At 66.1% G+C, this 26,952-nt stretch overlaps 1 protein-coding gene across 1 annotated transcript in view; it reads right to left on the bottom strand.

The window, feature by feature from the left end:
* Positions 1–4,151: 4,151 nt before the first annotated feature.
* Positions 4,152–26,952, bottom strand: part of NOTCH3 (notch receptor 3) — a 45,126-nt gene continuing 22,325 nt past the window's right edge. Inside the window, 27 exon segments of the mRNA XM_073319236.2 lie at positions 4,152–7,058; positions 7,358–7,455; positions 7,830–7,977; positions 8,314–8,618; positions 8,848–9,010; positions 9,232–9,316; positions 9,618–9,840; positions 10,050–10,198; positions 11,072–11,309; positions 11,312–11,391; positions 12,017–12,546; positions 13,628–13,740; positions 14,012–14,263; positions 14,501–14,633; positions 15,223–15,407; positions 15,980–16,133; positions 16,511–16,712; positions 17,701–17,929; positions 18,561–18,713; positions 18,794–18,913; positions 19,330–19,443; positions 19,523–19,668; positions 21,065–21,257; positions 21,571–21,681; positions 22,207–22,440; positions 23,084–23,197; positions 26,101–26,214. Coding sequence (XP_073175337.2) covers positions 5,736–7,058; positions 7,358–7,455; positions 7,830–7,977; positions 8,314–8,618; positions 8,848–9,010; positions 9,232–9,316; positions 9,618–9,840; positions 10,050–10,198; positions 11,072–11,309; positions 11,312–11,391; positions 12,017–12,546; positions 13,628–13,740; positions 14,012–14,263; positions 14,501–14,633; positions 15,223–15,407; positions 15,980–16,133; positions 16,511–16,712; positions 17,701–17,929; positions 18,561–18,713; positions 18,794–18,913; positions 19,330–19,443; positions 19,523–19,668; positions 21,065–21,257; positions 21,571–21,681; positions 22,207–22,440; positions 23,084–23,197; positions 26,101–26,214 — 5,909 coding nt within the window. The 3' untranslated portion in view covers positions 4,152–5,735.

Here is a 26,952-nt window from a genome sequence, read left to right as displayed (position 1 = left end):
GCGGATGTGATTGCAGAGCCATTGGCCGTTATCTTTGAAAACTCGTGGCGATCGGGGGAGGTCCCGGACGACTGGAAAAAGGCTAATGTAGTACCCATCTTTAAAAAAGGGAAGGAGGAGGATCCGGGGAACTACAGGCCAGTCAGCCTCACCTCAGTCCCTGGAAAAATCCATGGAGCAGGTCCTCAAGGAATCAATTCTGAAGCACTTAGAGGAGAGGAAAGTGATCAGGAACAGTCAACATAGATTCACCAAGGGCAAGTCATGCCTGACTAATCTGATGGCCTTCTATGATGAGATAACTGGCTCTGCAGACATGGGGAAAGCAGTGGATGTGATATATCTTGACTTAAGCAAAGGTTTTGATACGGTCTCCCACTGTATTCTTTCCAGCAAGTTAAAGAAGTATGGGCTGGATGAATGGATTATAAGGTGGATAGAAAGCTGTCTAGATTGTCAGGCCCAACAGGTAGTGATCAATGGCTCCATGTTTAGTTGGCAGCCGGTAGGCAAGTGACATGCCCCAGGGGTTGGTCCTGGGGCCATTTTTGTTCAAGATCTTCATTAATGATCTGGAGGATGGGATGAATTGCATACTCAGCAAGTTCGCAGATGACACTAAGCTGGGGGGAGAGGTAGATATGCTGGAGGATAGGGATAGGGTCCAGAGTGACCTAGACAAATTGGAGAATTGGGCCAAAAGAAATCTGATGAAGTTCAACAAGGAAAAGTGCAGAGTCCTGATCGTAGGAAGGAAGAATCCCATGCACCGCTACAGACTGGGGACCAACTGGCTAAGCAGCAGTTCTGCAGAAAAGGACCTGGGGATTACAGTGGACAAGATGCTGGATATGAGTCAGCAGTGAGCCCTTGTTGCCAAGGCGGCCAATGGCATATTCGGCTGTATTAGTAGGAGCATTGCCAGCAGATCAAGGGAAGTGATTATTCCCCTCTATTCAGCACTGGTGAGACCACACCAGGAGTATTGCGACCAGCTTTGGTCCCCCCACTACAGAAGGTATGTGGACAAATTGGAGAGAGTCCAGCGGAGGGCAACGAGAATCATTAGGAGGTTAGGGCACGTGACTGAGGGAACTGGGGTTATTTAGTTTGCAGTAGAGAAGAGTGAGGGGGGATTTGATAGCAGCCTTCAACTAACTGAAAGGGGGTTCCAAAGAAGATGGAGCTCGGCTGTTCCCAGTGATGGCAGATGACAGAACAAGGAGCAATGGTCTCAAGTTGCAGTGGGGGAGGTCTAGGTTGGATATTAGGAAACGCTATTTCACTAGGATGGTGGTGAAGCACTGGAATGCGTTACCTAGGGAGGTGGTGGAATCTCCATCCTTAGAGGTTTTTAAGGCCCAGCTTGACAAAGCCCTGGCTGGGATGACTTAGTTGGTGGTTGGTCCTGCTTTGAGCAGCGGGTTGGACTAGATGACCTCCTGAGGTGTCTTCCAACCCTAATCTTCTATGATTCTATGACACTGAGCACTCACCAGGGACCACAATGGGGACGAGGACCAAAAATGGAATCCATGGCAGCTTGGCTGGGTGGCACGCTGGCTTGGCCAGGATGGACTGTCTTTTAGCCTTTGCTTCTCTGTGCAAACCTGGGGAATTCCCAGGCTGGGTTCCAGACAACTAATAAACCCAACTCTGTTTGAAAACGCTGCCTGGTGTCACTGCACATCCTTGCCAGGGGTTGCTTGGCTCTGAGGAGTGGGCAAGTCTCTGGCCAGGCATCTTTCTCAGCTGGATGCGCCAGGCAGAGCTCACGGGGTGCAGCAGGAGGGCTGGAGCCCAGGGGCTCAGTCTTGGAGGAGGGGAGGAAGAGCAGTACGCCTTGGGCATCTGGCCCACTGAAGGGTTCCTCCAAAGGACAGTTTCAACGCTGGGGACTAGCACTGATCTCGTGGACCAAGGACACAGACCTGGGCCATGAACAGCAAGCCTAGGAGTCCAGCGACTGTGTGCTATAGGATCTGTGCTGGGGGGTGGGGGTGCAGGGTGTACAGTATTAGACACTGTTCAAATGGAAGTTATTAGACCAGCCATGCTACAAAGCCAGGGCCTAGGTGCTCCAAACTGAACTACATAACTGGGCTCTCAGACCTGGGGAGAGCTGGGTTTGCTGCCTGGCCTGCTGGCAGGGCAGAGAGACGTCTGGGGAGCCCAGATGGAGAAGCGAATAATTGGCTTGGATTTCACTACAACTAAGGCCGGCGTGATTGGTGTCAGGAATGGTGTCTGACGAATTCCCCCGAGGCAATTCCCTTGAGAGCCGTACCTTTGCTGAGACTGACGGACTTCAGGCCAGCAGTTTGCAGTGACCACCTGTCCTGCCTCACCAAGGCAGGAGCTGTCGGACCAGCAACTAGCCGGGAGATGCTCCGGGGGGGGCGGGGGGGGGGGTGTGTGACCCTTATTCTGGGACCTGGCCCTCGGCTGCTAACACTGGAGCTGCTCCCGGTGCATTTGCTGAACATTTCTGTCCTGTGCAGCCGGCAGTGGTTTGTGGGCTCAGTGCTGGTTAGAGGCTGATCTGTGGTTTGCCGATAGAGCCACTATTGGCTCAGACAGGGATATGCTGCCGGGGTGAGCTGGGTGCACAGGAGCGGGGCGAGCTGAAGATGGGCCTTGGCCTGCCCACTTCGCCCCCCTCTCCTGCTGGACCTGAACGCCAGCACTTACAGCTGGGCACATCATGGACATGGCCACCCAGGGCTGACCCAAGCGCCTAGAATGGGGCTGTGGGAAGCTGAGGCTGGAAGAGTTGTGACAGGCATGAATTCCCCATCAGGACAGATTGAGCCATGTCCATCCCAGCTTGCTGACTCCACCAAAACAACAGGGGTGAGGCAGGTGCCCATCGAAAGCGGCCCCTCCCGGCAGCTGCCCAGGAATCAGGGAGGGGAAGCGCTGAGGATTTGGGCTGGGCATCCTGACGCATCCTGGGAAGATGCAAATCGTTCAGCTGGTCTCGCTCATTTGTTTCTTTTCTGTCTGGGCTGCAGCCCTCCGGGGGACGGCGTGTCAGACCACAGAGATGCTGGGCAGAGTGGAGACAGGGGGTATCATGCTGAAGGAACTGGCGGCTTTGAAGCCGGGACTATCACAGTCTCCTGAAAGCCAACAGCTGCCATGCTCCCCCTCCAGGCTGCACAGCGGGCGCCTGGCTGCAAGCAGCCCTCACATTCTGGGGCTCGCTGCTGCTGGGCTTGCCCCCAGGAAATCTGTGGCACAGCCCAGGTTTCTGAGCCTTCTCTGCTTGTACCCCAGGGACTTGAGGGGAACAGCTCTGCCCGACTGGGCACACAGGTGGGACTGTGAGAAGACCTTGGAGGATGATCAGCAGCCAAGCAGGTTAGCCGTGTCCCCACCGCAAGGCGGGCAAGTTCCCTGAGTAAAAGCCTCCTTCCAGCCCCACAGGGACCAGGCACCTCGGGGTGAAAGCAATGGGGGGCCACCCATGGCAGGTCAGTGCTGAGCCCCGCGGGGCGAGGGGCTGAGAGATGGGGCACGGTGGGGAAGCGCAGAGAGAGTGTTCGGGCACAGAGCTCGCGGGGGGGCGGATGGGGGCATTTTTGCCAGCTACTGTTTGTCCTCCTGGAGCGCGGCCACCACATTCCCCAGGGCCCCGCCGCTCACCCACAGCACTTCAGGCCGCAGGCAACTGACTGCTGGGAGCCCCCGGCACTGGTGCCCCCTCTGCCGAGGCCCTGAACTGCTCAGTGGGGACCAGCCCAGATGACCCCAGGGAAACAGGCTGCTGTAACCAACCAAGATCAGCCCAGGACTGGAGCTGACCCAGAGCAGCCGCTCCACCCCAACCCAGAGCCATGGCAAGGCCCTGAGTATGGCAAATGGCGCACAGATTGGGGCGGGGGCGGCGGTGCGAAAACAGGCGCACAGAAGGGGGCGGGGGGGGGAAACAGGCGCACAGAAGGGGGCGGGGGGGGGAAACAGGCGCACAGAAGGGGGCGGGGGGGGGAAACAGGCGCACAGAAGGGGGCGGGGGGGGGGAAACAGGCGCACAGAAGGGGGCGGGGGGGGGGAAACAGGCGCACAGAAGGGGGCGGGGGGGGGGGAAACAGGCGCACAGAAGGGGGCGGGGGGGGGGAAACAGGCGCACAGAAGGGGGCAGAGACAGGTTCTTTGTTAACTACAGCTTTATTAGGCACAGTGGGGCCGGGCTCTGTACAGCAGGTCCCAGGGGGATAGGGGCAAGGTGGGCTCTGTACAGCGGGTCTCAGGGGCGTTATGTGCAGGGGCAGGGATGGGGGCCGCTGTACAGCAGGTCCCAGAGGAGTTATGTGCAGGAGCAGGCTCTGCAGTGGGTCCCAGCAGGGTTATGTGTGGGGACAGGGATGGGGGTGAGAGTGCAGGGTGGGCTCTGTACAGCGGGTCCCAGGGGAGTCAGAGGCAGGGCCGGCTCTGCACAGTGAGTGCCAGGGGGCTTAGGTGCAGGGACGGATGAGGGTCCCTGGTACCGGAGGTCCCAGGGGGGTTAAGCGCAGGGTCAAGCTCTGTACAGCGGCGCCCAGTTGGTTCAAAGCTACTTGATTTAAACAGGGATTTAAAAAATAGTTTAAAAATGAGCTACACTTCGTTCTAGGAGTGACAAGCAGGGGCCTTGCCCCCTCTATGCTACAGCGGGGGGGCAGGGGCTGTGCCCAGGCACTGGGCTCCTCCCCAGCCCCTGCTCCCAGAGCCATTGACAGAGGAGGCATGTGGGGAATGTATAGAGGGGCCGGAGCCCAGCTGGCTGTCAGTTTGCTGCCTGGCATCGTACTGCGGGCAGGGCCCCCCGGTGGGAGGGCAAGCGGCCATTGTGGAGCAGAGGGGGTGGGATCAGCCATGGAGGACAGGTGCCGCCCATCCCGACCAGCTGTGCCCAGGGTGGGGGTGGCAGTGGTGCCATGGGGGAGACAAACACCGAGAGCAGCTGGCAGACCCTGTCGCTGGCCGGAGCCCCCCACCAGACAGGCCCCACTTGGGCAGCGGGCATCTCCAAGGAATAAATTAACCTGGAATGTGATGAAGTGCCAAGAAACAGGACAGGGAGGGCGGGGGACCTGGGGGGGCTCAGCCCCAGGCAGAGAGCTCGGGGCAGTGAGGGGGCTCAGTCCCTCCGCATTGCGGAGGGCCCTGAGCAGGGGGGTAGGGGTGGGGGCTCAGCCCCCCGCATTGCGGGGAGGGGGCCCTGTGCCCCGGGCAGCGGCCACAGGCTATCGCCGCATCCCAGTACACAATTACAGTGAGCGGGCTCCTCCCCAACGTGGGGGGCGCTCTGCCCACCGAGCAACAGTGGGGGGAGGCCAGGGATCACCCTCCCCCGCTACAGCCCCACCCCCACCCGTGGTGCTTTAGCGACACCTACTGGACACTTTACATATAATATTTTGTAAAAATAAAGCGCTCGTTTAAATGACTTTTTTTTCTATACAAAAGACTTTTTTAAAAAAAAGACAAATGCCCCCCGCCAGGGAGATGGGGGGTCAGGGCATGGCCAGAGCCCCCCCATGGCAGTTGGGGGGGAGCCCACAGCCCCCACCCATAGAGAGAGGGATTTTTTCCTTTTTACATTTGACATTTTTCTTATAAAAAACACTGCGGGGGGGGGGGGGGGGGGGAAGAGTTTCTCCAGGAGGCAGGGTCTGGGGGCGGGTGAGGGGCTCCCCCAGGAAGGGGAGCTGGGGGAGAGGCTCGGGGCCCTGGATCCCTCACCCCTGCCCTCACGCAAACACCTGCATCTTGGTGGGTTGGTCGGGCAGGTGGGAGAGGGTCTGCGGGGGCCCCAGCACGGCCGGGCTGGGAGTGGACTCGGACCAGTCAGACAGCGAGTGGGGCGAGGGGCTGGCCCACTGCTCGGGGGACTCGGGCGAGGGCGTCAGGTAGGGGTGCTCGCTGCGCAGGTGTAGGCAGTGCTTGGGGGTGCCGTCCTGGCCGGGGGTGTAGCTGTGCTGCGAGGGGGGTGTGGGGTAATCTTCTGCCCCCTGCCCGCCGGGTGCCTTGTAATACTGGGGTGGGGGTGGGGGACCAGGGCGCGCAGCCCCCTGCCCCTCCTTGGGCGAGATGGGCTGGTTGGCACGGCCCAGGGTGGGTGCCGCAGGGGGCGGCGGGGGCATGGGCTGCCCAGGGGTGGGCGCCGGTGGGGGCTGATCCTTGACAGGGCTGGGGGCGGCCAGCACCTGGGAGCTGTGCACCATGGCCAGATGGTTGGGTAGCAGCAGCCCCTGAGGGAAGGGCTGGGCCGGCTGGTGCAGGTTCGGGTGGGAGGCAGCCGGATGCACCACCCCAATGACTGGGTTGCATTGGGAGGTGGGGACACGGGTGTGCCAATCGAAGGGCACCGCCACCGGGCTCACCATGCCCAGGCTGAGCCCCACGCAGCCAGGCTGGCGTGGCAGCGAGGGCATGGAGACCCGGTTCATGGAGAGGATGGTGCTTTGGGCCGATGCCACCTCGCCCAGGTCACTGAGCCGCGCCAGGCTGACGGCAAAGGGCCCATCCATCAGGCCGTGTACCATGGGTGTGGAGCCCACTGACATGGAGGAGCTGGCTGGGTGGAAGACGCCGGGAGAGGCCAGGATGGGAGAGGTGGGGTTGGCCACGTAGGGAGAGTCCAGCGAGTCGACGGGCGACAGGGTGACTGAGCTCTCCAGCAGGGAGCCCTGGCACTCCAAGCTCAGCTTCTTGCTGCGCCCCTTGGCCTCCTTGGCCAGGCTGGCACTGCTGCCTGCCCCTGCCGTGTTCTTGGCGCTGGGCCGCCGGCTCTTCTTCCCCTGAGGGGTGGGCTTGAGGCTGGGCAGGAAGCTGTTGGGCGGGCACATGAGCGGGGACATGGTGTGGCCGGGGGGCAGTGCCCCCTGCGGGCTGCGTACCGTGTTGTACTCGTCCAGCAGCCGCACGATGTCATGGTGCATCCGCTCCTGGGCGATATCCCGCGGCAGCCGGTCCATGTGGTCTGTGATCTCCCGGTTGGCAAAGTGATCCAGCAGGATCTTGGCCGCCTCGTAGCTGCCCTCCCGAGCGGCCAGGAACAGCGGGGTCTCCTCCTGGGGGGGGCAACAGTGGGGCTCAGACTGTGCTGAGGGGGATGCCCCCATCCACGGAGCCCTGGGAATGCCAGGGCAGGGCTGGGAGATGCCCACAGCCCTCTGTGCCAGGGCTTTAGAGCCAGGGTCAGGCCCTAGGCAGACGGGTCTCCCCCGCCTCAGCACAGGAGCAGCGTGTCCTGGTGCTCGGCTCAGAGGCTCCTAGAGGAAGGCACAGTGGGAGCCCCCATTGTGGGCGGGGCCTGCGGGATGCGTGACAGCCAGGCTTTGCTGGCCTGCCCATCCCGCCTGCCGCTCACCTTGCTGTCCTGCATGTCCTTGTTGGCGCCGTTCTTCAGCAGCGCGATCGTAGCCTCCACATTGTTCACGGCCGCGGCCCAGTGCAGCGCAGATTTACCTGGGGGAGCCAAGCCATGAGGGGGGGCACTCTGCTGGTCTACCCCCCACCCGCTGCTCCTCAGTCCCAACCCACAGCCCTGCGAGCCCAGCCCTGGGCTCCCCTGCTCCCACCACAGCTCTGCCGTTGCCCCTCAATCCCAACCCACAGTCCCCTGCTAGCTCAGCTACGAGCTCCTCCTCCCTGCACAGCCCCTCCCAAATCCTCACGGGTTGGCAGTGCTCCCCCATGTCACCAAGCCCCCACAGTGGGCTCATGCTGGGCGTGGAAGGGTGGAGAGCTGAGCCCCGATACCCACAGCCAGACCCTTCCCCAGGGCAAGCTGGGGGCGGGCCTCAGTGGAGACCCCCCGATGGGGGGAAGCCGCCCAATACCTAGCTCATCCACGGCATTGACGTCTGCGTGGCAGGCAATGAGCTCCTCCACCATCCCCTCCACGGCCAGCCGGGCGGCCAGGATCAGTGCCGTGGAGCCATCCACCATGCGGGCGTCCAGGTCCGTGGAGCGGTTCCGGATCAGGATCTGCCAGGCAGGGCAGGTGTGAGATGGGAATACAGAAGAGCTGCACCTGGGGAAACCCTGCCTAGCCCAGCTCTCCCAGCATGGGCACAGCCAGGAGCCCTCGGAGCCCTCCCAGTGTGGGTAGAGGGGGAGCTCTCCAGGGAGTTGTTCTGGCAAGGGCAGAGTGCCCAGGGGCTTGGCCCAGGATGGGGGGGGCCTCCAGTAAAAGATGACTGCGTGGGGGAGCTCTGGGGTGGAGAGAGAGCAACTGGGGCGCGTCCCAGGTGGTGAGGGAAAGCAGGAGCTCACCTGGAAGACGCTCTGGGCGTCGGCACCACGGGGTGGGGGGTGTCTCACCTGGAAGACGCCCTGGGCGTCGGCGGTCACCGCAGCGTGCAGCGGTGTGCGGCCCGTGTTGTCCTGGGCGTTGGTGTCAGCACCGGCGTCCAGCAAGCGCTTGGCGGCGTCGGCCCGGGCATAGCGGGCAGCCAAATGCAGCGCGGTCTCACCTGTACGGTCGGTCTGGGCGCTCAGGTTGGCGCCCTGGCAGATGAGGTCCGAGATGATGTTGGCTGAGGAGTCGTCGGCCTCATCCTCCTCAGCCAGGTCGGTCTCCACACCGCCCCCGCAGAACGAGGCCAGCATGAGCGGAGTGAAGCCGTCTGCAAGGAGAGCCACCACCAAGGGGTTAACTGGGAGCTGCCCCAGGGCTCCAGCATGAGAGACCACAACTCCCAGCATGCAGTGTGGTTGAACTGGGCTGTGATGCATGCTGGGACGTGTGGTCAGCTGCATAGGCAGGGGAGCCTTTCCTCTGCCCACTTCGCCCAGCGTGTCTGCACTGCATGCTGGGAGCTGTAGTCCCTGAGATGGAGCCAGGCCCCCCCTTACCTGGCCCCCTGACGTTGACATCCATGCAGTCGGTGTCGAACTCGCCCTGGGGTGGCGTCAGGGCCATGGATGGCGGCATGCGAATGTCAGCGGCCACCAGGTGATGCTGTGTCCACTGGCGGCAGTCCACAGGGTCCTCCGAGTCCCCGCCCGGCTCCTCCACCTGGGGGGAGAGCACAACCAATCATGGAGCTGGTAGATCCTGCCCCAGCCCTGCTAGGGACTCCCGTTCCCTGCCCAACACCGCCCCCTCCGGCACATCACTGTGCCCCACACCCCTCCTCCCCCGCATTACCGAGCCATCACCCATCCCCCCCCCAGCACCCATCACCCATCCCGCCCCCAGCAAGCCGGGGCTCACTGCTGGTCCATAGGTGTTGGTACCTTGAGTCTCTTGGCCTCCGGGCACTCTGCATCCATCCAGTCATCTGAGTGTTCCCCCATCAGGCTTTCCCCCTTGCTGATGTTCCTAGAGGGAAGCCAAGAGCTTAGACCCCAGCCCCTGCCGCGCAGCCCCTGGCCACCGCCCCACCCACCCAGGGCTTCAGGAGGCCACTCCTAGGACATCCCCCACTGCACAAGGCACTGGGCAGCCGTGGGGTGTGCAGGCAGAGACAGTCTGCACACTGCCCCCCTGGTGGTGGCGGTCAGGGGAGGACGGGGGGGTCCTGCAGCAGGTAAAAGCCCCCATACTGCTGCAGCGAGCGGGGATCCAGGCCTGGGTGTGGGGAGCAGGCTGTGGGCTTGGCCCCCGAGGGCAGGTCCCGTACTTCATGCCCAAGGCGTCCTGGCCCACGGGCTCCCGCCGGTTCTTGTTGCTGTTCTCCTTCTTCAGGCTGAAGCCCTCTGGGAACCAGAGCGTGCTGTGCTCCCGCTTCCGCCGTGCCACCAGCACCCCCAGCACCAGGATCACCAGCAGGATCACGGCTGCTGCCACCACCACCAGGGGCACCAGGGGCACGGAGTCCGGGGGCTTCGGCTGCAGCTTGTCACCTGCAGGAGTGGATGGGGGTCAGACCCTGCCTCTTGAGACCCCGCCCCCACTCACCCCACCCCTCCTGAGACCCCACCCCTCCCACTCACTCCGTCCCCTCCCAATACTCCGCTCCCTTTCACTCACCCCACCCCGCCCTCTCACCCCACCCCACCTCTCACCCTGCCCTCAAACTCCACCCCCTAGCCCCGGCCCCACCTGCACTCACTGTGCACAGCCTTGATGGGGTAGGGGAACTCCAGGCGCTCGACAGCGGCCAGCGCAGCCAGGTAGTCGGCCGCGCTGCGCGCGTCGGGGAAGCACTTGTCTGAGGCCTGGAAGCAGAGGCGGTTGTCGATCTCCAGGGTGACCACGGAGCTGGGGCGGGGAAGGGGACAGTTACCAGTGGCCTCACCCACGGTGGCACCGAGCCCCAGACTGTAGGGGAGCCTGAGCACCCCTTGCCCCACACGGAGTCCTGGGGCAGGGCTGGCTCAGCACCCCCTGCAGCAAGGGCTGTGCATGTCCCAGAGCAGGCATGGCCCAGGCAGCGGGACCTCGGTCCCGTGGACCACATGGTCGCTGCCAGGCTGGCAGCAGCTGTTTAGCACCGTTGTGCAGGCCCCGTCCCGACCTGCTCCCATCTGGGCCCCAGGGCCGGGCAGGAGGCAAGGCCCTTGGATGCTGCCCCCAGGGCCCTTGCTGCCGTCCAAGAGCACAGGGAGCGGGTAACAGGAACCAGCTGAGCCACCCCAGTCCCCGCATCAGAGCGGGCGGCGACCCAGATTGCTGATTGAAAGCAGCTGTGTGGCACCTCTGTGTCCTGGTGCCAGTCAACAGACAACTTCCTAGTGTCTGCCCCAGGACTGGCCCCCTTCACTGGCACTGGCCCCCTACCCCCAGTGCCAGCCCCACAAAGTGCTAACCTGCCCCACCCTGGCACCAGCCCCCTGTACCAGCCCCCTAAAGGCCAGGATCCCAGCCCCTTGGCTCCCCCCCCCCCCCCCCGCCATCTCCCCCGTGGCTCATGGGGCTGTCTCTCTCCCCCACCCCCTGGCTGCAGCCCACATCTCCCCCCTCACCCCAGCTGCGGCCCACAGGACCGCGTCTCCCCCTGAATCCCCCTGGCTGTGGCCCCCAGGGCTGTGGCCCCCACACACCCCCTGGCTGTGGCCCACATCTCCCCCGCCCCACTCCCTGAGGCTGTGTCTCCCCCCACTCCCCATAGGGCCGCGCTGGCCCGCAGCTTACCCGATGACCTCCCGGCCCAGCTCCCGGCGGTGCAGGCGGCTGGGCCGGTAGAAGGGCTCGATCATGTAGTTGCCGTCCCTGTCAAGGCGGAAGCGCAGCGAGGTGCGCAGGATGGCGCTCAGCTTCTGCAGGAAGGTGGTGCTGGTCCTGCGCAGCTCGTCGGGGGGCAGCAGCACGGTGATGACCAGCACACCGCTGGCCAGGTGCTCCGGCATCTCACGGGCGCAGTCCAGCCCGTCCAGCCGCATTCCTCGTGGTTGCAGCCCTGGTCGCACTGCCCGTCGGCAAAGTGGTCCGAGCAGTACTTCTCATACACGGGGCTTGGGGAGGGGAGGGGGGCCATGGTCAGCGCACAGCCCCACCCAGCCCTGCCCTACCCAGCCCCAGCCCTACCCCGTTCTGGCCAGTCCCCCTCCACCCTGTTGGGCACTCCAGGACACCTGGGTCACTGGGCTCCTGCAGCAGAGACTGCCTCACACAGTGAGAAATATCCTGGACATGGCTCCAGTGCCCACAGCCATCTTGGCCAGCGGTGAGATGTAGCTACCACAGCCCCCGTGCTCCACCCCAGAGTCAGGTGAGGGGTCCCTGTATAAACACCCTCCGCGCCCCACTCCAGAGGTGCCTGCACCTCAGCTGGGTGAGGGGTCCCTGTATAAATAGTCCCCGCCCCACCCCCAGAGGGGGGCGCATCTCAGCGCCAGGCAAGGGGTCCCTGTATGAACAGCTCCTGTGCCCCACCTGGGCAAGCACCGGGGTTAAAGGCTCGTCCCTGGCAAACGCCATGCGGGGGCACTGGAGTCAGCACTGACCTCGGGGGGAGGGCACCCCCTACGGCACAGCGCCCCCCTGGGGCAAGTGCACACTCTGAAGGGAAAGCGCCCGCTGTAGAGCGCCCCCCCGGGGGGCAGCGCCTCCCCATCCCCGGCCCGGCGCCCTCCTTACTTGCAGCTGCGCTCACGGCTCTTGCAGTCGAAGTTGTCGTAGAGGCACGCGGCCGTGTTGCAGGCCTCGTCGCACCGGCTGTTGTTGAACAACTGCCAGCACTGGGGCTCCTCGCACTGCTGCCAGGGGTCGCCCACCAGCAGGGAGCAGTCGCCCCCATCCCACGTGCAGGCGGGGCTGTTGCATTCCTTGTCGCAGTAGGAATCTCCGGCCTTGGCATCGCACCCCTCCTGCAGGCACAGCAGCTCCAGGGGGTGCTGGGGCTTCTGCTCGCAGCGCAGGCCGGAGAAGCCGCTGGGGCAGAGGCACTGGAAGTGGGGAGGCCGGGACATCTCTAGGCAGGTGCCCCCGCTGAGGCAGGGCGCGCTGGTGCAGCTGCTGTTAGCCCGCAGGCGGCAGTCGGAGCCAGCGAAGCCCGGCAGGCAGGAGCAGCGAGCGCCCAGCGCTGTGTGCTGGCAGCTGCCCCCGTTGAAGCAGGCGAGCTCCCGACACGACAGCACGCTTCGCTCGCAGGTGGGCCCGGAATAGTTCTGGGAAGGGGCAGGAAAGAGGGTGAGAGAGATGGCACTGGGACCAGGCCGTGGGCCAGAACCACCTCCCCCTTGCCCAGCAGCGTTGGGACCCGGACCAGAACCAACCCAGAACTAGGATCACCCCATCCAGCCACACCAGGACCCAGACCAGAATGGGCCCCTCCACGTGGCGTGTATGTCACAGGCCGGAAGTAAGCTATGGATGACAGAGCACAGCAGCTAGACCCACGGCGCAGCTCCACTGCAAATGGCCCATGACGGAGAACCCAGCTCAGGCCCTTGCTGGCCCATTCCAGCGGCTGTTTCCAGTCTGAACGTGTCCAGCTTCAGCTTCCAGCCGCTACATCCCATCACATCGCACCTCAGTCGCTAGGCCCAGGAGCCCAGCCTGGGCTCCGCTCCTCTGGCCCCTTCCCTTTGGGACACTGAACAGCTCGAGCTCCTTGCTCTTCGGATCCTTCCACCATTCTCGGGGCTCCCCTCTGACCCTCACCAATGGACCAGCATCCCTGCACTGTGGGACCAGCACTGGGCACAGGAGTCCAGTAGCCGCTACACCAGTGCCAGGTACGAGGTAAGAGAACCTCTCTATGCTCGTCTGGGCATCCCAGGATTGTGTTAGCTCCTTTGGCCACAGCGTTGCACTGGGCACTCATGTTCAGCCGATTATCCACCCCCCAGGTGCCATGGGACCACCCCCCCACAAGTGTCATGGCAACCCTCCCCCAGCACCCTCACCCCAGGTGCCATGGGACCCCTCCAAGTAACCTGGGAACTCTCCCCCACCCCATCTCAAGTGCCATGGAAACCCTCCCCCCACAGCAGGACCAGCCTGCTCCCCCAGGGCACCAGGAACACCACCTAAACCCTTCCCTGCAGCACCAGAACCAAGATGCCCCTTTTCAGGTCAGAGCCCATCCTGCAGCTCCAGGACTGGAATGGTGGAGCAGGCCCCCAGCACCCCCCCACAGCCCCATTCCCTCTGGGCCTGGAAGACTGCAGGCTGTGCACGGCCAGGGGGAGGCCCCCAGCTGGCCTGAGCCCAGCCCCCTGCCCTTTCCCACAAGGGGGCACTCACCGGGGGGCAGCGGCAGGTGTAGCCCAGCGGCGTGTTCGCTGTCAGCCTGCACTGGCCACCGTTCTGGCAGGGCTGAGCCTCGCACGTATTCAGGATGTTCTGGCAGCGCCGGCCTGGCCGGGGGGTGGACAGGGATGGGTCACGAAGAGTCTAGGGAGAGGGGAGCTGCCCCCGCACCCCGCCTCCTGCACTGCTCCTAGCACAGCCACCTTCCCACGGCTCAGCCCCTCATGGGTGCACAGACCCCCAGCCTAGAGAGCCTCCCCCGCCCCCCAGGGATTTCCCCTGCTCCCACCCGGCACTGAGTGCAGCCATTGACATGCACCCCAGCGCCCCCGGGATAAACGCCCCTGGGCTGGGTGTAGCCCCCCCCGGCACACTCACCCGTGTAGCCCGGCTTGCACAGGCACTGGAAGTCGTTGGCGCCCTGCACACAGTCCAGCGTGCGCTGGGGCAGGCAGGGCTTGGCCAGGCACTCGTTGATGTCGCCCTCGCAGCGCTCACCCGTGTAGCCCGGGGGGCAGTTGCAGCGGTAGCCACCCACCCGGTCCACGCACGTCCCGTTGTTCAAGCACTTGGGCGCCCGGCTGCCAGGGCTCGTGGCACAGTCGTCCTCGTTGATCTCGCACAGGACACCTGGGGATTGGGTGGGGGGCAGAGACCTTGCAGCCCCCGTCGTAACCAGAGCATCCCAACCACCCCATCCTGTGGGGATCTGGCCTCCCAAGGAAACCAGGCCCCATCCCCCAACCTGAGCTCCCCGCCCCACAAGTACCCCCACTCCTGGGAGTAACCAGAGCCACCCCTTGCCCCAGTAACCTGCCTCCCATTGCCCCCCCACGGTGCCCAGCCACTAGCCCAGCTTGGCCTTACCCAGGGTTCCCGGCGGGCAGGAGCAGATGTAGCGCCCAATGAGGTCAATGCAGGAGCCCCCGTTCTGACAGGGGTGGGACTGGCACTCGTCTATGTCATACTCGCAGTTCTTGCCCTCGAACCCCGGTGGGCACTGTAGGGAGAGACAGACACAGCTCAGTCAGGGCCCTGGGCCTCAGTTCCTCTCCTGAGGGCCCCACCCCAGGGCTGCCAAGCCCCTCGGCTCAACCTCCTCCAGCCACAGAGGGGTTAAAAAGGCCTCATGCTGCCATCACCAACCCCTCTCCGCTGCTGTGCGGGGTCATGGAGCACCATAGCGGGGAGGAGAAGGACTTACCCCACCGTACAGACTGTCAACGACAGCCAGGGAGAGAACCCAGGAGTCCTGGCTCCCAGGCCCCCATTCCAACCACCTGACCCCACTGCACTTTCAGAGCTCAGAACAGAACCCAGGAATCCTGGCTCCCAGCCCTCCTGTTCCAACCACTAGACCCTGCTCCTTTCCCAGAGCCGGATCTAGAACCCAGGAATCCTGGCTCATGCTCAGACCAGTCTCGGCTGCCCTGCTCCAAGGTAAGCCTGTCTGAATGTGCCTCGCTCAGTATCCCCTTGGCCCAGCCGTCCTCGTGGGGGCACAACGCCTGCGGCTCCCCAGCAGCCTGGCGAGCGCCGGTTGGCAGCGCCTGGAGCTCCTCCATGCAGCCCCCCTCCCTGGGGCTCACCTCACAGTCGTAGCTGCCTATGAAGCTGTGGCAGGAGGCACCGTGCTGGCAGGGGTTGGGCTGGCAGGGGTCGGCCTCGCTCTCACAGTAGCTGCCCGTGTAGCCTTCCTTGCAGAGGCAGGAGTGGGTGTTGCCAGCATCGACGCACTGGCCCCGGTAGTGACACACCTGTTCCTTGGAGACCCCTGCCCCCAACAGACAGACAGAGACTGTGATGCCTTGTGCCCGGCCCACAGCCCCAGCACAGCCCCGACAGGGGAAAACCATGGCACAGAGTGGACAGGGACTCTGGCTGTCAGCCCCCCTGCTCTAACCACTAGACCACCCTCCCCTCCCCGAGCTGGGGATAGAACCCAGGAGTCCTGACTCCCAGCTCCCCCTGCTCTAACCACTAGACCCCTCTTCCCTCCCAGAGCTGGGGATAGAACCCAGGAGTCCTGACTCCCAGCTCCCCCTGCTCTAACCACTAGACCCCTCTTCCCTCCCCGAGCTGGGGATAGCTGTAGGGGTACCATCAGCATTGCTAGAGCAAGTGTGGCTGGGACAGCAGGGTCCAGTGGGGGCAGGGCAGGGCCCAGGCTATACTTCAGCTGACAGCTCCACCCAAAGCTGCCCAATGGCCCCCAACTCCTCCCCATCTTTCGAGGGCACTGCAGACCCAGATCCCTGAGCAAGGGCAGCTCCGCTAAGGGCAGACCCCTCCAAGCCCAGCCTGGCAGGGACCAGCGGGGGTCAGTCCTGCCCAGGGTGCCCTCACCCCGATGAGCTGCCGCCACCTCGCAGGAGACATTGGGAATGTCACAGTAGCGGCCGGTCCAGCCCCCTGGACAGTCACAGGTCAGGGCCGTGCCCATCTGCACACAGCGGCCCCCGTTCTGGCAGGGCGAGCGCCTGCACCAGTCCACCAGGTTCTGCAAGGAAAGGGGAGTTAGGGGACAATGTACTCTTGGGGGATGCAACCCGGGGAACCAATATAGCCTTGGCTGGGCTCCGGCAATGCCAGGTCCCTGCGCCCCACCACACTGAGGTGTTGGATTCCCCCCCCGCCCCTGAGGCCAGGCCCCTGGCACCTGCCTCCCACCCCTCACCGTACTTGGGTTTGGATTTCTCCCCTCCCCTGTGGCCAGGCCCCTACCCCCACCGCAGTGGGATGTTGGATTCTCCCCCCTCCCTGAGGCCAGGCTCCCCCGAGAATGCCAGGCCTCATGTTCACCCTCCCCAGATGCTGGGACTTTGTGTCCTTGCCCCTGTCTGCCGAGCCACCATCCATCCCCGGGGCAGGGCTCACCTGGCACTGGGCACCGGTGTAGCCCTGGGGACAGGTGCAGCGGTAGGACTCCACGCCATCCAGGCAGGTGCCCCCGTTCAGGCAGGGCTGGGACTGGCACTCATCGATCTCGTGCTGGCAGTGGGTGCCCGTGAAGCCCGCACGGCAGCGGCAGGTGTAGGAGTTCACCCCGTCCAGGCAGGTGCCGCCATTGAAGCAGGAACTGCAGGGCCACAGGCATAGTTAGCTCGATGCCCCGTTCACCACCCATCAGTACAACCCTTGCCCCCCCAGCACCGGCCCTATGCCCCCACAACCACCCCCACCCCACCGCCCTGCCCTGGCACCACTCTCTCAAGAGATGAAGCAGATAGGGGTCCTCTGGGGACAGGGAGATGAGGACTGGGGAGGCTCCCCGATGGGGGCCTGGGGCTCACCTGTCGGTGCACTCCTGCACGTTGTGCTCGCAGTGCAGGCCGGCCCAGCCCGGGGGATGGGGGGGATCCCCAGGCGGGGGGCTCACCTGTCGGTGCACTCCTGCACGTTGTGCTCGCAGTGCAGGCCGGCCCAGCCCGGGGGATGGGGGGGATCCCCAGGCGGGGGGCTCACCTGTCGGTGCACTCCTGCACGTTGGGCTCGCAGTGCAGGCCGGCCCAGCCCGGGGGATGGGGGGGATCCCCAGGCGGGGGGCTCACCTGTCAGTGCACTCCTGCACGTTGGGCTCGCAGTGCAGGCCGGCCCAGCCCGGGGGATGTGGGGGATCCCCAGGCGGGGGGCTCACCTGTCAGTGCACTCCTGCACGTTGGGCTCGCAGTGCAGGCCGGCCCAGCCCGGGGGATGGGGGGGATCCCCAGGCGGGGGGCTCACCTGTCGGTGCACTCCTGCACGTTGGGCTCGCAGTGCAGGCCGGCCCAGCCCGGGGGATGGGGGGGATCCCCAGGCGGGGGGCTCACCTGTCGGTGCACTCCTGCACGTTGGGCTCGCAGTGCAGGCCGGCCCAGCCCGGGGGATGGGGGGGATCCCCAGGCGGGGGGCTCACCTGTCGGTGCACTCCTGCACGTTGTGCTCGCAGTGCAGGCCGGCCCAGCCCGGGGGATGGGGGGGATCCCCAGGCGGGGGGCTCACCTGTCGGTGCACTCCTGCACGTTGTGCTCGCAGTGCAGGCCGGCCCAGCCCGGGGGATGGGGGGGATCCCCAGGCGGGGGGCTCACCTGTCGGTGCACTCCTGCACGTTGTGCTCGCAGTGCAGGCCGGCCCAGCCCGGGGCACAGCTGCAGGTGAAGCTGTTGACGTAGTCAGTGCAAGTGGCACCATTGCGGCAGGGGCTGCTCAGGCACTCGTTGGTCTCGCTGGCACAGCGCGGGCCCGTGAAGCCTGGCAGGCAGGTGCACAAGAAGGAGCTGATGCCGTCCTGGCACGATCCACCATTGAGGCAGGGGTCTGCGGGCAGGTAAGTGGCAGGGTCACCAGGGGGTGTGTGTGTAGGGCTGGCGGGGGAGGCCTGCAGCAGGGTCAGAAGGGGCCAGAGGAGCTCAGCCACTCCATGGCCTCCCCTTCTCCCCCCCGCCCCAGGCAATCAGGGCAGGCACCCCCAGGGAGAGATTCACCCTCACATCCCGGTCCTTCCCAGAGCCCTTCCCCCACTCACTCAGCCAGCCAGCCCCCTCTGGGGAGGGAGCTGTGGCTGTTCCCCAGCCCCACAGCCCTGCTGCCCAGCTGCTCGGGTGGGAGGGGAAGGAGAACCCAGCATGAGCAGGCTGGGCAGGCTCAGAGGCAGCCCTCGGGAAGAGCTTGTCCAGGACAGCTTCAGCTCAGCCCAGGGGAATGGCAGGACGATGGGACAGCCAGGACTCGGTGGGAAACCTCCAATTAACAGCACCTCCTGACAGCACCCCAGTAGCACGCTGGGGTACTGGGTAAGCAGGGAACGCGAGGGGAGAGCACCCCCTGCTGAGCGCCCTCCACCCACAGGGCTGGGGTCCTGCACTGTGCCCTGGCTGGGCTGTGGGGTGGCTGAGCCAAGCGAGCTGGGGTGCAGTACCCCGACGAGCGCGCGTGAACCCGGACTCACTGGGGGCACAGTCGTCAATGTCCGTCTCACAGTTGGTGCCTGTGTACCCTGGCCGGCAGGCGCAGCTGTACCCGCCATGCAGGTTGGTGCAGGTGCCCCGGTTCCGGCAGGGGGTCCGGTCACACTCGTTCACATCCACGTGGCACCTCTGACCTGGCGGGGAGGGAAAGGGCACAGGTCAGAGCAGGCAGGGCAGGGAGGCCATGGGGGAGGAGTGGGCGGAGGGACGGTACCTTGCCAGCCTGGGGGACAGCTGCAAGTGAAGCCCTCGTAGTCGGGCGTGTGGTCGCAGACCCCCCCGTTCTCACAGGGGTTAGGGGAGCAGGGTGTCAGCACGTTCTCACAGTTGCGGCCTGCAGGCAGAAGGGAGCGATGGTGAGAGCAGCTCCGACTCTCGGGCCCAGAGTCCACATGAGGCTCCTGCCCTGGCCACAGGCCTTGCCCAACAAAGGAACTGCCCTGCCATGAGTCCCAGAACCACAGGGACCCCCCCCCACACACACACACACACCCCAGAACCACCAGGACCCCACCACACCCCAGCAAACCTCCCAGAACCACGGGGACCCCCCCAGTCCCAGCACACCTCCCAGAACCACAGGCACCCCCCCACACCCCCTCGCTCCACCTGGGCTGGCGCCTCCCTCAACTACAGGAACTCCCCACCCCCGAGAACCACAGGGACCCCCCACCCCTCCAGGCTCCCAGAAACAGGCCCTCTCCACTTAGCCTGGGCGCCCTGTTCTCCCCACAGTGGGCACAGCCCCACCTGTGTAGGGCAGGTCACAGAGGCAGGAGTAGCTGGCGATGGCGTCGATGCAGGTGCCCTTGTTGAGGCAGGGGCTGGAGACGCAGTCATTGATGTTTGTTTGGCAGTAGGTCCCTGGGAGAGAGACAGAGGGTCAGTGGGGGGTGGGTGGGGAGGGGGATAGGCGGGGAAGGGTGGATGCGGGAACATGTACCCTGGAAGCCCTCCTTGCACTTGCAGCGGTAGCCGTTGACGTAGTCGGTGCAGGTGCCCCCAGACTGGCAGGGGTTGGACTCGCACTCGTTCTTGTTCAGGTCGCAGTTGGTGCCGGCCCAGCCCGGCTCGCACTCGCACTTGTACCTGCGGGGGAGGGGGCGTCACTGCAGGCCCTGCCCCAAGGGGACGCCCCCCTGTGCCCCCAGGGCTCTCTGGGGAACTGGCAGCACACAGCAAGCACTGGGATGGGGCCGCTGGGTCCAGGGGCTCCCTCTGGCAAGGCGGACAAGTGCAGCACTATGGCAGGGGGCAGATGCAGGCAGGGCGGGGCGGGGGCAGGGCAGGGCGAGGTGGGGGCAGGATAGGGCGGGGCGGGGCAGGGCGGGCAGATGCAGGCAGGTGGGGTGGGGGCAGGGGGCGGAGGACGCAGGCAGGGCAGGGTGGGGGTAGGGCAGGGCAGGTCGCGGTGGGGGCAGGGTGGGCGGATGGAGGCTGGGTGGGGTGGGGCGTGGGGTGGCGTGGCGGACAAAGGGCAGGGCGGGGCAGGGCAGGGGGTGGCGGATGCAAGCAGTGCGGGGTGTGGGTAGGGCATGACAGAACAGGTTGGGGCAGGGCCAGGGGCGGCAGATGCAGGCAGGGCGGGGTGGGGGCAGGACAAGGGCAGGGCGGGGGCAGCAGATGCAGGCAGGGCGGGGTGGGGGTAGGGCAGGTCGGGGCAGGGCAAGGGCAGAGTGGGTGGACGCAGACAGGGCAGCGTGGAGGTAGGGCAGGTCGGGGCAGAACAGGGGGTGGCAGATGCAGGCAGGGTGGGCTGGGGGTAGGGCAGGTCCGGGCAGGACAGGGGGTGGCGGACGCAGGCATGGCGGGAGGTGCGGGGGTAGGGCAGGTCCGGGCAGGACAGGGGGTGGCGGACGCAGGCAGGGCGGCGTGGGGGTAGGGCAGGTCCGGGCAGGACAGGGGGTGGCGGACGCAGGCATGGCGGGGGGGGGGGGCAGGGCGGGGCAGGACAGGGGGTGGACGCAGGCAGGGCGGGGTGGGGGGGTAGGGCAGGTCTGGGCAGGACAGGGGGTGGCGGACACAGGCAGGGCGGAGTGGGGGGGGGGTAGGGCAGGTCGGGGCAGGACAGGGGGTGGCGGACGCAGGCATGGCGGGGGGTGGGGGGATAGGGCAGCGCGGGGCAGGACAGGGGGTGGCGGACGCAGGCATGGCGGGGGGAGGGGGGGAGGGCAGGTCGGGGCAGGACAGGGGGTGGCAGACGCAGGCAGGGCGGGGCGGTGGGGTAGGGCAGGTCCGGGCAGGACAGGGGCAGGACAGGGGGTGGCGGACGCAGGCAGGGCGTGGGGGGGTAGGGCAGGGCGGGGCAGGACAGAGGGTGGCGGACGCAGGCGGGGCGGGGCGGGGGGGTAGGGCAGCGCGGGGCAGGACAGGGGCAGGGCGGGCATATGCAGGCGGGGCGGGGGGTAGGGCAGCGCGGGGCAGGGCGGGCATACGCAGGCGGGGTGGGGTAGAGACTGGGCGGGTGGCCGCAGCGCTCCCTCACCCGTTGATGTCGTCGCGGCAGGCTCCATGCACACAGGGGCTGCTGCTGCACTCGTCCACCTCAGAGTAGCAGTGGGGGCCGTGGAAACCCTCGGGGCAGAGGCAGGTGAAGGCGTTCTCCCCGTCCATGCAGGTGCCGCCATTCTGGCAGGGGCTGGACGCGCACTCGTCGATCTCCACGTTGCACAGGGGCCCTGTGAGGCACGCCCACTTGGCATGGGCACCCCGTATGGCTCGGCCCAGGACACTCCCTGGCCTAGCCCCCACACACCCCCAGAGCCAGGGCCCCACCCCACGAAGCCAGGGTGACGGGGCCCAGCTCCCACCCCCCCCATCCACCCCCACAGAGCTAGGGCCCCGCCACCCCAGAGTTAGGCCCCACCCCTAACAGCTCCCCAGAGCCAGGCCCCCCCATCCCCATCCTCTGAGATTCAGGGTCACAGGACCCCACCCCACCCGCCCCCCAGAGCCACGGCTCCCTGGAGCGGGGCCCCGTCCCTGCCTCACCTGTGAAGCCAGGCTTGCAGATGCAGTCATAGCGGTTGATGCCGTCGCGGCAGACGCCGTAGTCGCAAGGGTTGCTGGCGCAGTCGTCGAAGTTCACCTCGCAATTCACACCTGGAGAGAGGGGCTGCCTTACATCCGCGCCAGCCAGCCACAGCACGCGGGAACCTCACCCCCATGGCATGGCCAGCGCAGGGCATGTGGGCTGGGAGGGCAGGAACAGCGGATAGGGAGCTGAGGGGATCGTGTATTCCTGGGGACAGCACGTGCCCTAGGGCTAGGTGGGTGGGAGTGAGGAGAGCCAGGAGAGAGGGGGCAGCGGATGTGCCCTGGGACTGGGTGGCATGGTGTGTTCTGAGGCAGGGGTTGTCCATGTCCTAGGGTTGGGGGGATGGGAAGCCAGGGGACCCAGGGGAGGGAGGGGCCATGGACCGGGAGGGGGCTTGAGGGGGGCAGCATAGGCACATGGCGGAAAGTGTGCCCCTGGGGTGGGGAGGGAAGGGGCCGTGGACCCTGGGGATGCAGAGGAGGAGCACTGGGCACCCCTGAGGGTGGAGCGGGGCAGTGCCAGGGCCTGTGGGGATGGGGCGGGGCGGCAGACCCGGCCAGCGCGACGCAGGCCCCCAGCCCGGCCCCCACCTGAGGTGCCAGGAAGGCAGTTGCACTGGTACTTGTTGATGCGGTCGATGCATTTGCCCCCGTGCTGGCAGGGACTGCTGTGGCACTCATTGAGCTGGTTCTCGCAGCGGTAGCCGGTGTAGCCGGCAGCACAGGAGCAGGTGAAGCTGGCAATGCCGTCCAGGCAGGTGCCGTGGTGGCAGGGGTCGGGAGAGCAGTCATCAATGTTCTTCTCGCACAGCGTGCCCTCGAAGCCTGGGGGAGGGAGCAGGGGGGCTTGGCTCTGACCCTCCTTGCGGGGCAGGGCCAGGTTTGAGTGACGCTGGGGTGGCCCAATTGCCCCACAGCCACATGGCATGTGGGTAGCGCCACCCCGCCTGTTAGGGAGGGGATGCCCAGGTGGGACAGACTCCAGCAGCTCTATTCTTGTCCCGTCTCCAGATGCCGGAGGGCTCTGGAGGGGGACAGCCCAGCCTCATGGAATGTGACCCCAGCCATGGTTCCCCAGTGCAGGCAACTGGCCCCACACGTTGCCAGACCTGGCCCTCCATCCTCCATGCTGTGAGGGGAGAGGGCTCCAATGGGGTAAGGGGAGCCCCCCATAGAGTGTGGCTAGCAGGTGGGTTCCAGCCTTGGCACCATCTCCCCCTCCCTGGGCACCACGAATGCCTCTGTTTAATACAGACGTACCCCTGACCCCCTTATGGTTGGGGGTGCAGCTGCAGTGTCTTCCCCAGACTGCTGGGTGGGGGCCCTAGCCACGCCTGGGAATGGGGGTGGAATGGAGCACCGCTGCCCCTTGCTGATGGGAGGAACTATTGTGGCCCCTGTGGGACAAGCCGCCCAGCCTGTGCTGAGGCCACAGAGCACCCAGGCCTCAGCGGCAGCCCTCACTCACCCTCAGTACAGCGGCACTCATAGGCGTTGGGCCGGTCCACGCACTTGGCACCGTTCTGGCAGGGCGTGCTGGCGCACTCGTCAATGTCAATTTGGCACATGGAACCGGAGAAGCCTGGGCACAGAAAGGCAGGGGGCTCAAATGTGTGCCAGGGCCCTGCACTGCTTCCCCATGGAGTCCCCAGTCCCCACTGAGAGTGCTGGGACCGCCCCAGGGGCGGCACAACCTGGGGGGTGTTCCCTCAGCCGTGCTCTCAGACGCAGCCCTGGGACAGATGCTGGGGGCCGAGCGAGGGGGGGTCAGCCAGGCACATCTGGGGGTGAGTGCGGGGCAGCCCATTCTGTATCTGGGGGGCAGTGTGGAGGTGAGGGGCAGCCCCATATCAAGGAGCTACGAGGATGCCCTGTCATAGAATCATAGAATATCAGGGTTGGAAGGGACCTCAGGAGGTCATCTAGTCCAACCCCCTGCTCAAAACAGGACCAATCCCCAATTTTTGCCCCAGATCCCTAAATGGCCCCCTCAAGGATTGAACTCACAACCCTGGGTTTAGCAGGCCAAAGCTCAAACCACTGAGCTATCCCTCCCCTCCCAACTGTCGCCTGCAGTTCTGGGGTGGGGTGCAGCTTGGAGCAACTTCAGGCAAAGGCTCCAGGTCAGGGTTGGGCAACAGCAAGGGGCCAAGTGGACAAAGGGGCTCGGGGGCGGTGGGAGGGGGGGATGCCATGGAAGTAAGGGGGACAGGGATATGCTGTGGTCCGGGAGTAGGCCACAGTGGTGCAGGGAGCTGAGCTCCGAGTTGGGGGTACAGGCCCCGAGGATGGTGCAGGGTGCAGGGCCTGGGATAGGAGAGGAGCTATGGGGAGGGGTGCAGAGTCTGGGGGTGGGGCAGGAGAGGAGCTCTGGGATGGGACGCAGGGTCCAGGGGAGGGAGAAGAGAGGGACTCAGGGGCAGGGTGCAGGCTCTGGGGGTGGGGAGGGGAGCAGGGCTCCAGGATGGGGCACCGGGTCCAAGGGTGGGAGGGATAAGAGCTCCAGGACGGGGCACAGGCTCTGGGGGTGGGACTGGGTGCGAGCTTGGTGGATCTGCGAGCGAGCTGGATGGGGACATCCTGTCCCAGAGGCGGGTGCTCTGCAGGCCCATGGCACAGGCTCCCCACTGGGCCCGGCAATGGGGCAGGCCAGCTCCCCTCCCGTCCCCCTCGCCAGCGTCTGCCCCATATGTAAATTGGGTTCAGGGGGCTGTGTGCCAGCTGGGAAGCAGCCCCAGGAGAACAAAGGTGCCATTGTCCCCAGTCAACAGGGACAGCCCCAGCTTGGCTGTCCATCAGCCCTGCAAGAGGTGGCTTCCGGGGTGAAAGGAGCAGTGCAGGTATGGGGTGGAGAAGTGGGGAGAGGGGGTATTATGGTTCCCCAGTCAGAGCCCCCTCCCCTCCGCCCCACAGGCCCCCTGCTGCTGAGCCCGGCCTGCCCAGCCTGGGGCACTTCCAGAAGCCCGGCCCAGGGCACTTCCATGAGCCCAGCCAGGCCGCGCTGGGAGCTCTGTACCTGCCCCCAGCCCGTGGCCCCGGGACCCAGCCAGGCCGCGCTGGGAGCTCTGGGCCTGCCCCCAGCCCGTGGCCCCGGGACCCAGCCAGGCCGCGCTGGGAGCTCTGTGCCTGCCCCCAGCCCGTGGCCCCGGGACCCAGCCAGGCCGCGCTGGGAGCTCTGTACCTGCCCCCAGCCCGTGGCCCTGGGACCCAGCCAGGCCGCGCTGGGAGCTCTGGGCCTGCCCCCAGCCCGTGGCCCTGGGACCCAGCCAGGCCGCGCTGGGAGCTCTGGGCCTGCCCCCAGCCCATGGCCCCGGGATTCAGCCAGGCCGTGCTGGGAGCTCTGTACCTGCCCCCAGCCCCTGGCCCCGGGACCCAGCCAGGCCACGCTGGGAGCTCTGTACCTGCCCCCAGCCCGTGGCCCCGGGACTCAGCCAGGCCGCGCTGGGAGCTCTGGGCCTGCCCCCAGCCCATAGCCCCGGGACCCAGCCAGGCCGCGCTGGGAGCTCTGTACCTGCCCCCAGCCCGTGGCCCCGGGACCCAGCCAGGCCGCGCTGGGAGCTCTGGGCCTGCCCCCAGCCCGTGGCCCTGGGACCCAGCCAGGCCGCGCTGGGAGCTCTGTACCTGCCCCCAGCCCGTGGCCCCGGGACCCAGCCAGGCCGCGCTGGGAGCTCTGGGCCTGCCCCCAGCCCGTGGCCCCGGGACCCAGCCAGGCCGCGCTGGGAGCTCTGTACCTGCCCCCAGCCCGTGGCCCCGGGACCCAGCCAGGCCGCGCTGGGAGCTCTGTACCTGCCCCCAGCTCGTAGCCCCGGGACCCAGCCAGGCCGTGCTGGGAGCTCTGTGCCTGCCCCCAGCCCATGGCCCCGGGACCCAGCCAGGCCGCGCTGGGAGCTCTGTACCTGCCCCCAGCCCATGGCCCCGGGACCCAGCCAGGCCGCGCTGGGAGCTCTGGGCCTGCCCCCAGTCCCTGGCCCCGGGACCCAGCCAGGCCGCACTGGGAATTCTGGGCCTGCCCCCAGCCCATGGCCCCGGGACCCAGCCAGGCCGCACTGGGAGCTCTGTACCTGCCCCCAGCTCGTAGCCCCGGGACCCAGCCAGGCCGTGCTGGGAGCTCTGTGCCTGCCCCCAGCCCATGGCCCCGGGACCCAGCCAGGCCGCGCTGGGAGCTCTGTACCTGCCCCCAGCCCATGGCCCCGGGACCCAGCCAGGCCGCGCTGGGAGCTCTGGGCCTGCCCCCAGTCCCTGGCCCCGGGACCCAGCCAGGCCGCACTGGGAATTCTGGGCCTGCCCCCAGCCCATGGCCCCGGGACCCAGCCAGGCCGCACTGGGAGCTCGGTCCCTGCCCCCAGCCCATGGCCCCGGGACCCAGCCAGGCCGCACTGGGAGCTCTGGGCCTGCCCCCAGCCCATAGCCCCGGGACCCAGCCAGGCCGCGCTGGGAGCTCGGTCCCTGCCCCCAGCCCATGGCCCCAGGAGGAGCCAGACTCACCGGAGGGGCAGGTGCAGGTGAAGCCGTTGACCCCGTCCCGGCAGACCCCGCCGTTGACGCAGGGGTTGCTGTCACACTCGTCAACATTGATCTCACAGAACGTGCCGCTGAACCCTGCAGCCGGAACCCAGAGGCAGTGTTAGAGACGGGGCAGAGGCGGAAGACCTCCCTGGGGCAGGGGCAAGGCTGCATGCAGGGGCCATGTGGGGCAGGCAGCAGCATGTGGAGGGGGGTGGGGGCAGGCTATGTGGAGGGAGCGCAGTGCCATGGGGCAGGGGAGGAAAGGAGGTGGCAGGCTCTGTGGGGGCAGGGCAGCACCATATGGCAGGGGAAGTGGCAGGCTGTGGGGCCGGGGTAGTGCCATGGGTAGGTGGCAGGCTATGTGGAGGGAGGGCAGTGCCATGGGGCAGGGAAGGCGAGGAAGTGGCAGGCTATGTGGAGGGAGGGCAGTGCCATGGGGCAGGGGAGGCGAGGAAGTGGCAGGCTATGTGGAGGGAGGGCAGTGCCATGGAGCAGGGGAGGTGGGGTTGTGGCAGACTCTGGGAGGGCAAGGCACTGCCAGGGGAAGCAGCAGACTGTGTGGGGTTAGGGCTGCGCCATGGGGCAGAGAGGCTGTGGGGGGGTCTGGAGTAAGCCCATTACCAGAGGGGGTCCCATCACTAAGGCAGTGGGATCCCCCTACACAGGTGGGCAGACACTCTGCTCGAGGCTACAGCAGTGCGGACTCTTGTCCCCTGTGGGGTGTGACAGGAGAGGGCAGTGTTGGGGGGCAATGCATTTCTGGCGGGGGGAGGGGGGGGGGAAGAGGATCTGGGGCCGCAGACAACACAGATGGTATTTCATGCAGAGGTG

This window comes from Lepidochelys kempii, chromosome 20 (genome assembly GCF_965140285.1).
Source record: "Lepidochelys kempii isolate rLepKem1 chromosome 20, rLepKem1.hap1, whole genome shotgun sequence".
Lineage (NCBI taxonomy): Eukaryota > Metazoa > Chordata > Testudines > Cheloniidae > Lepidochelys > Lepidochelys kempii.
The sequence above is the reverse complement of the archived record's forward strand: the minus strand, read 5'-3'. Positions and strand labels throughout refer to the sequence as shown.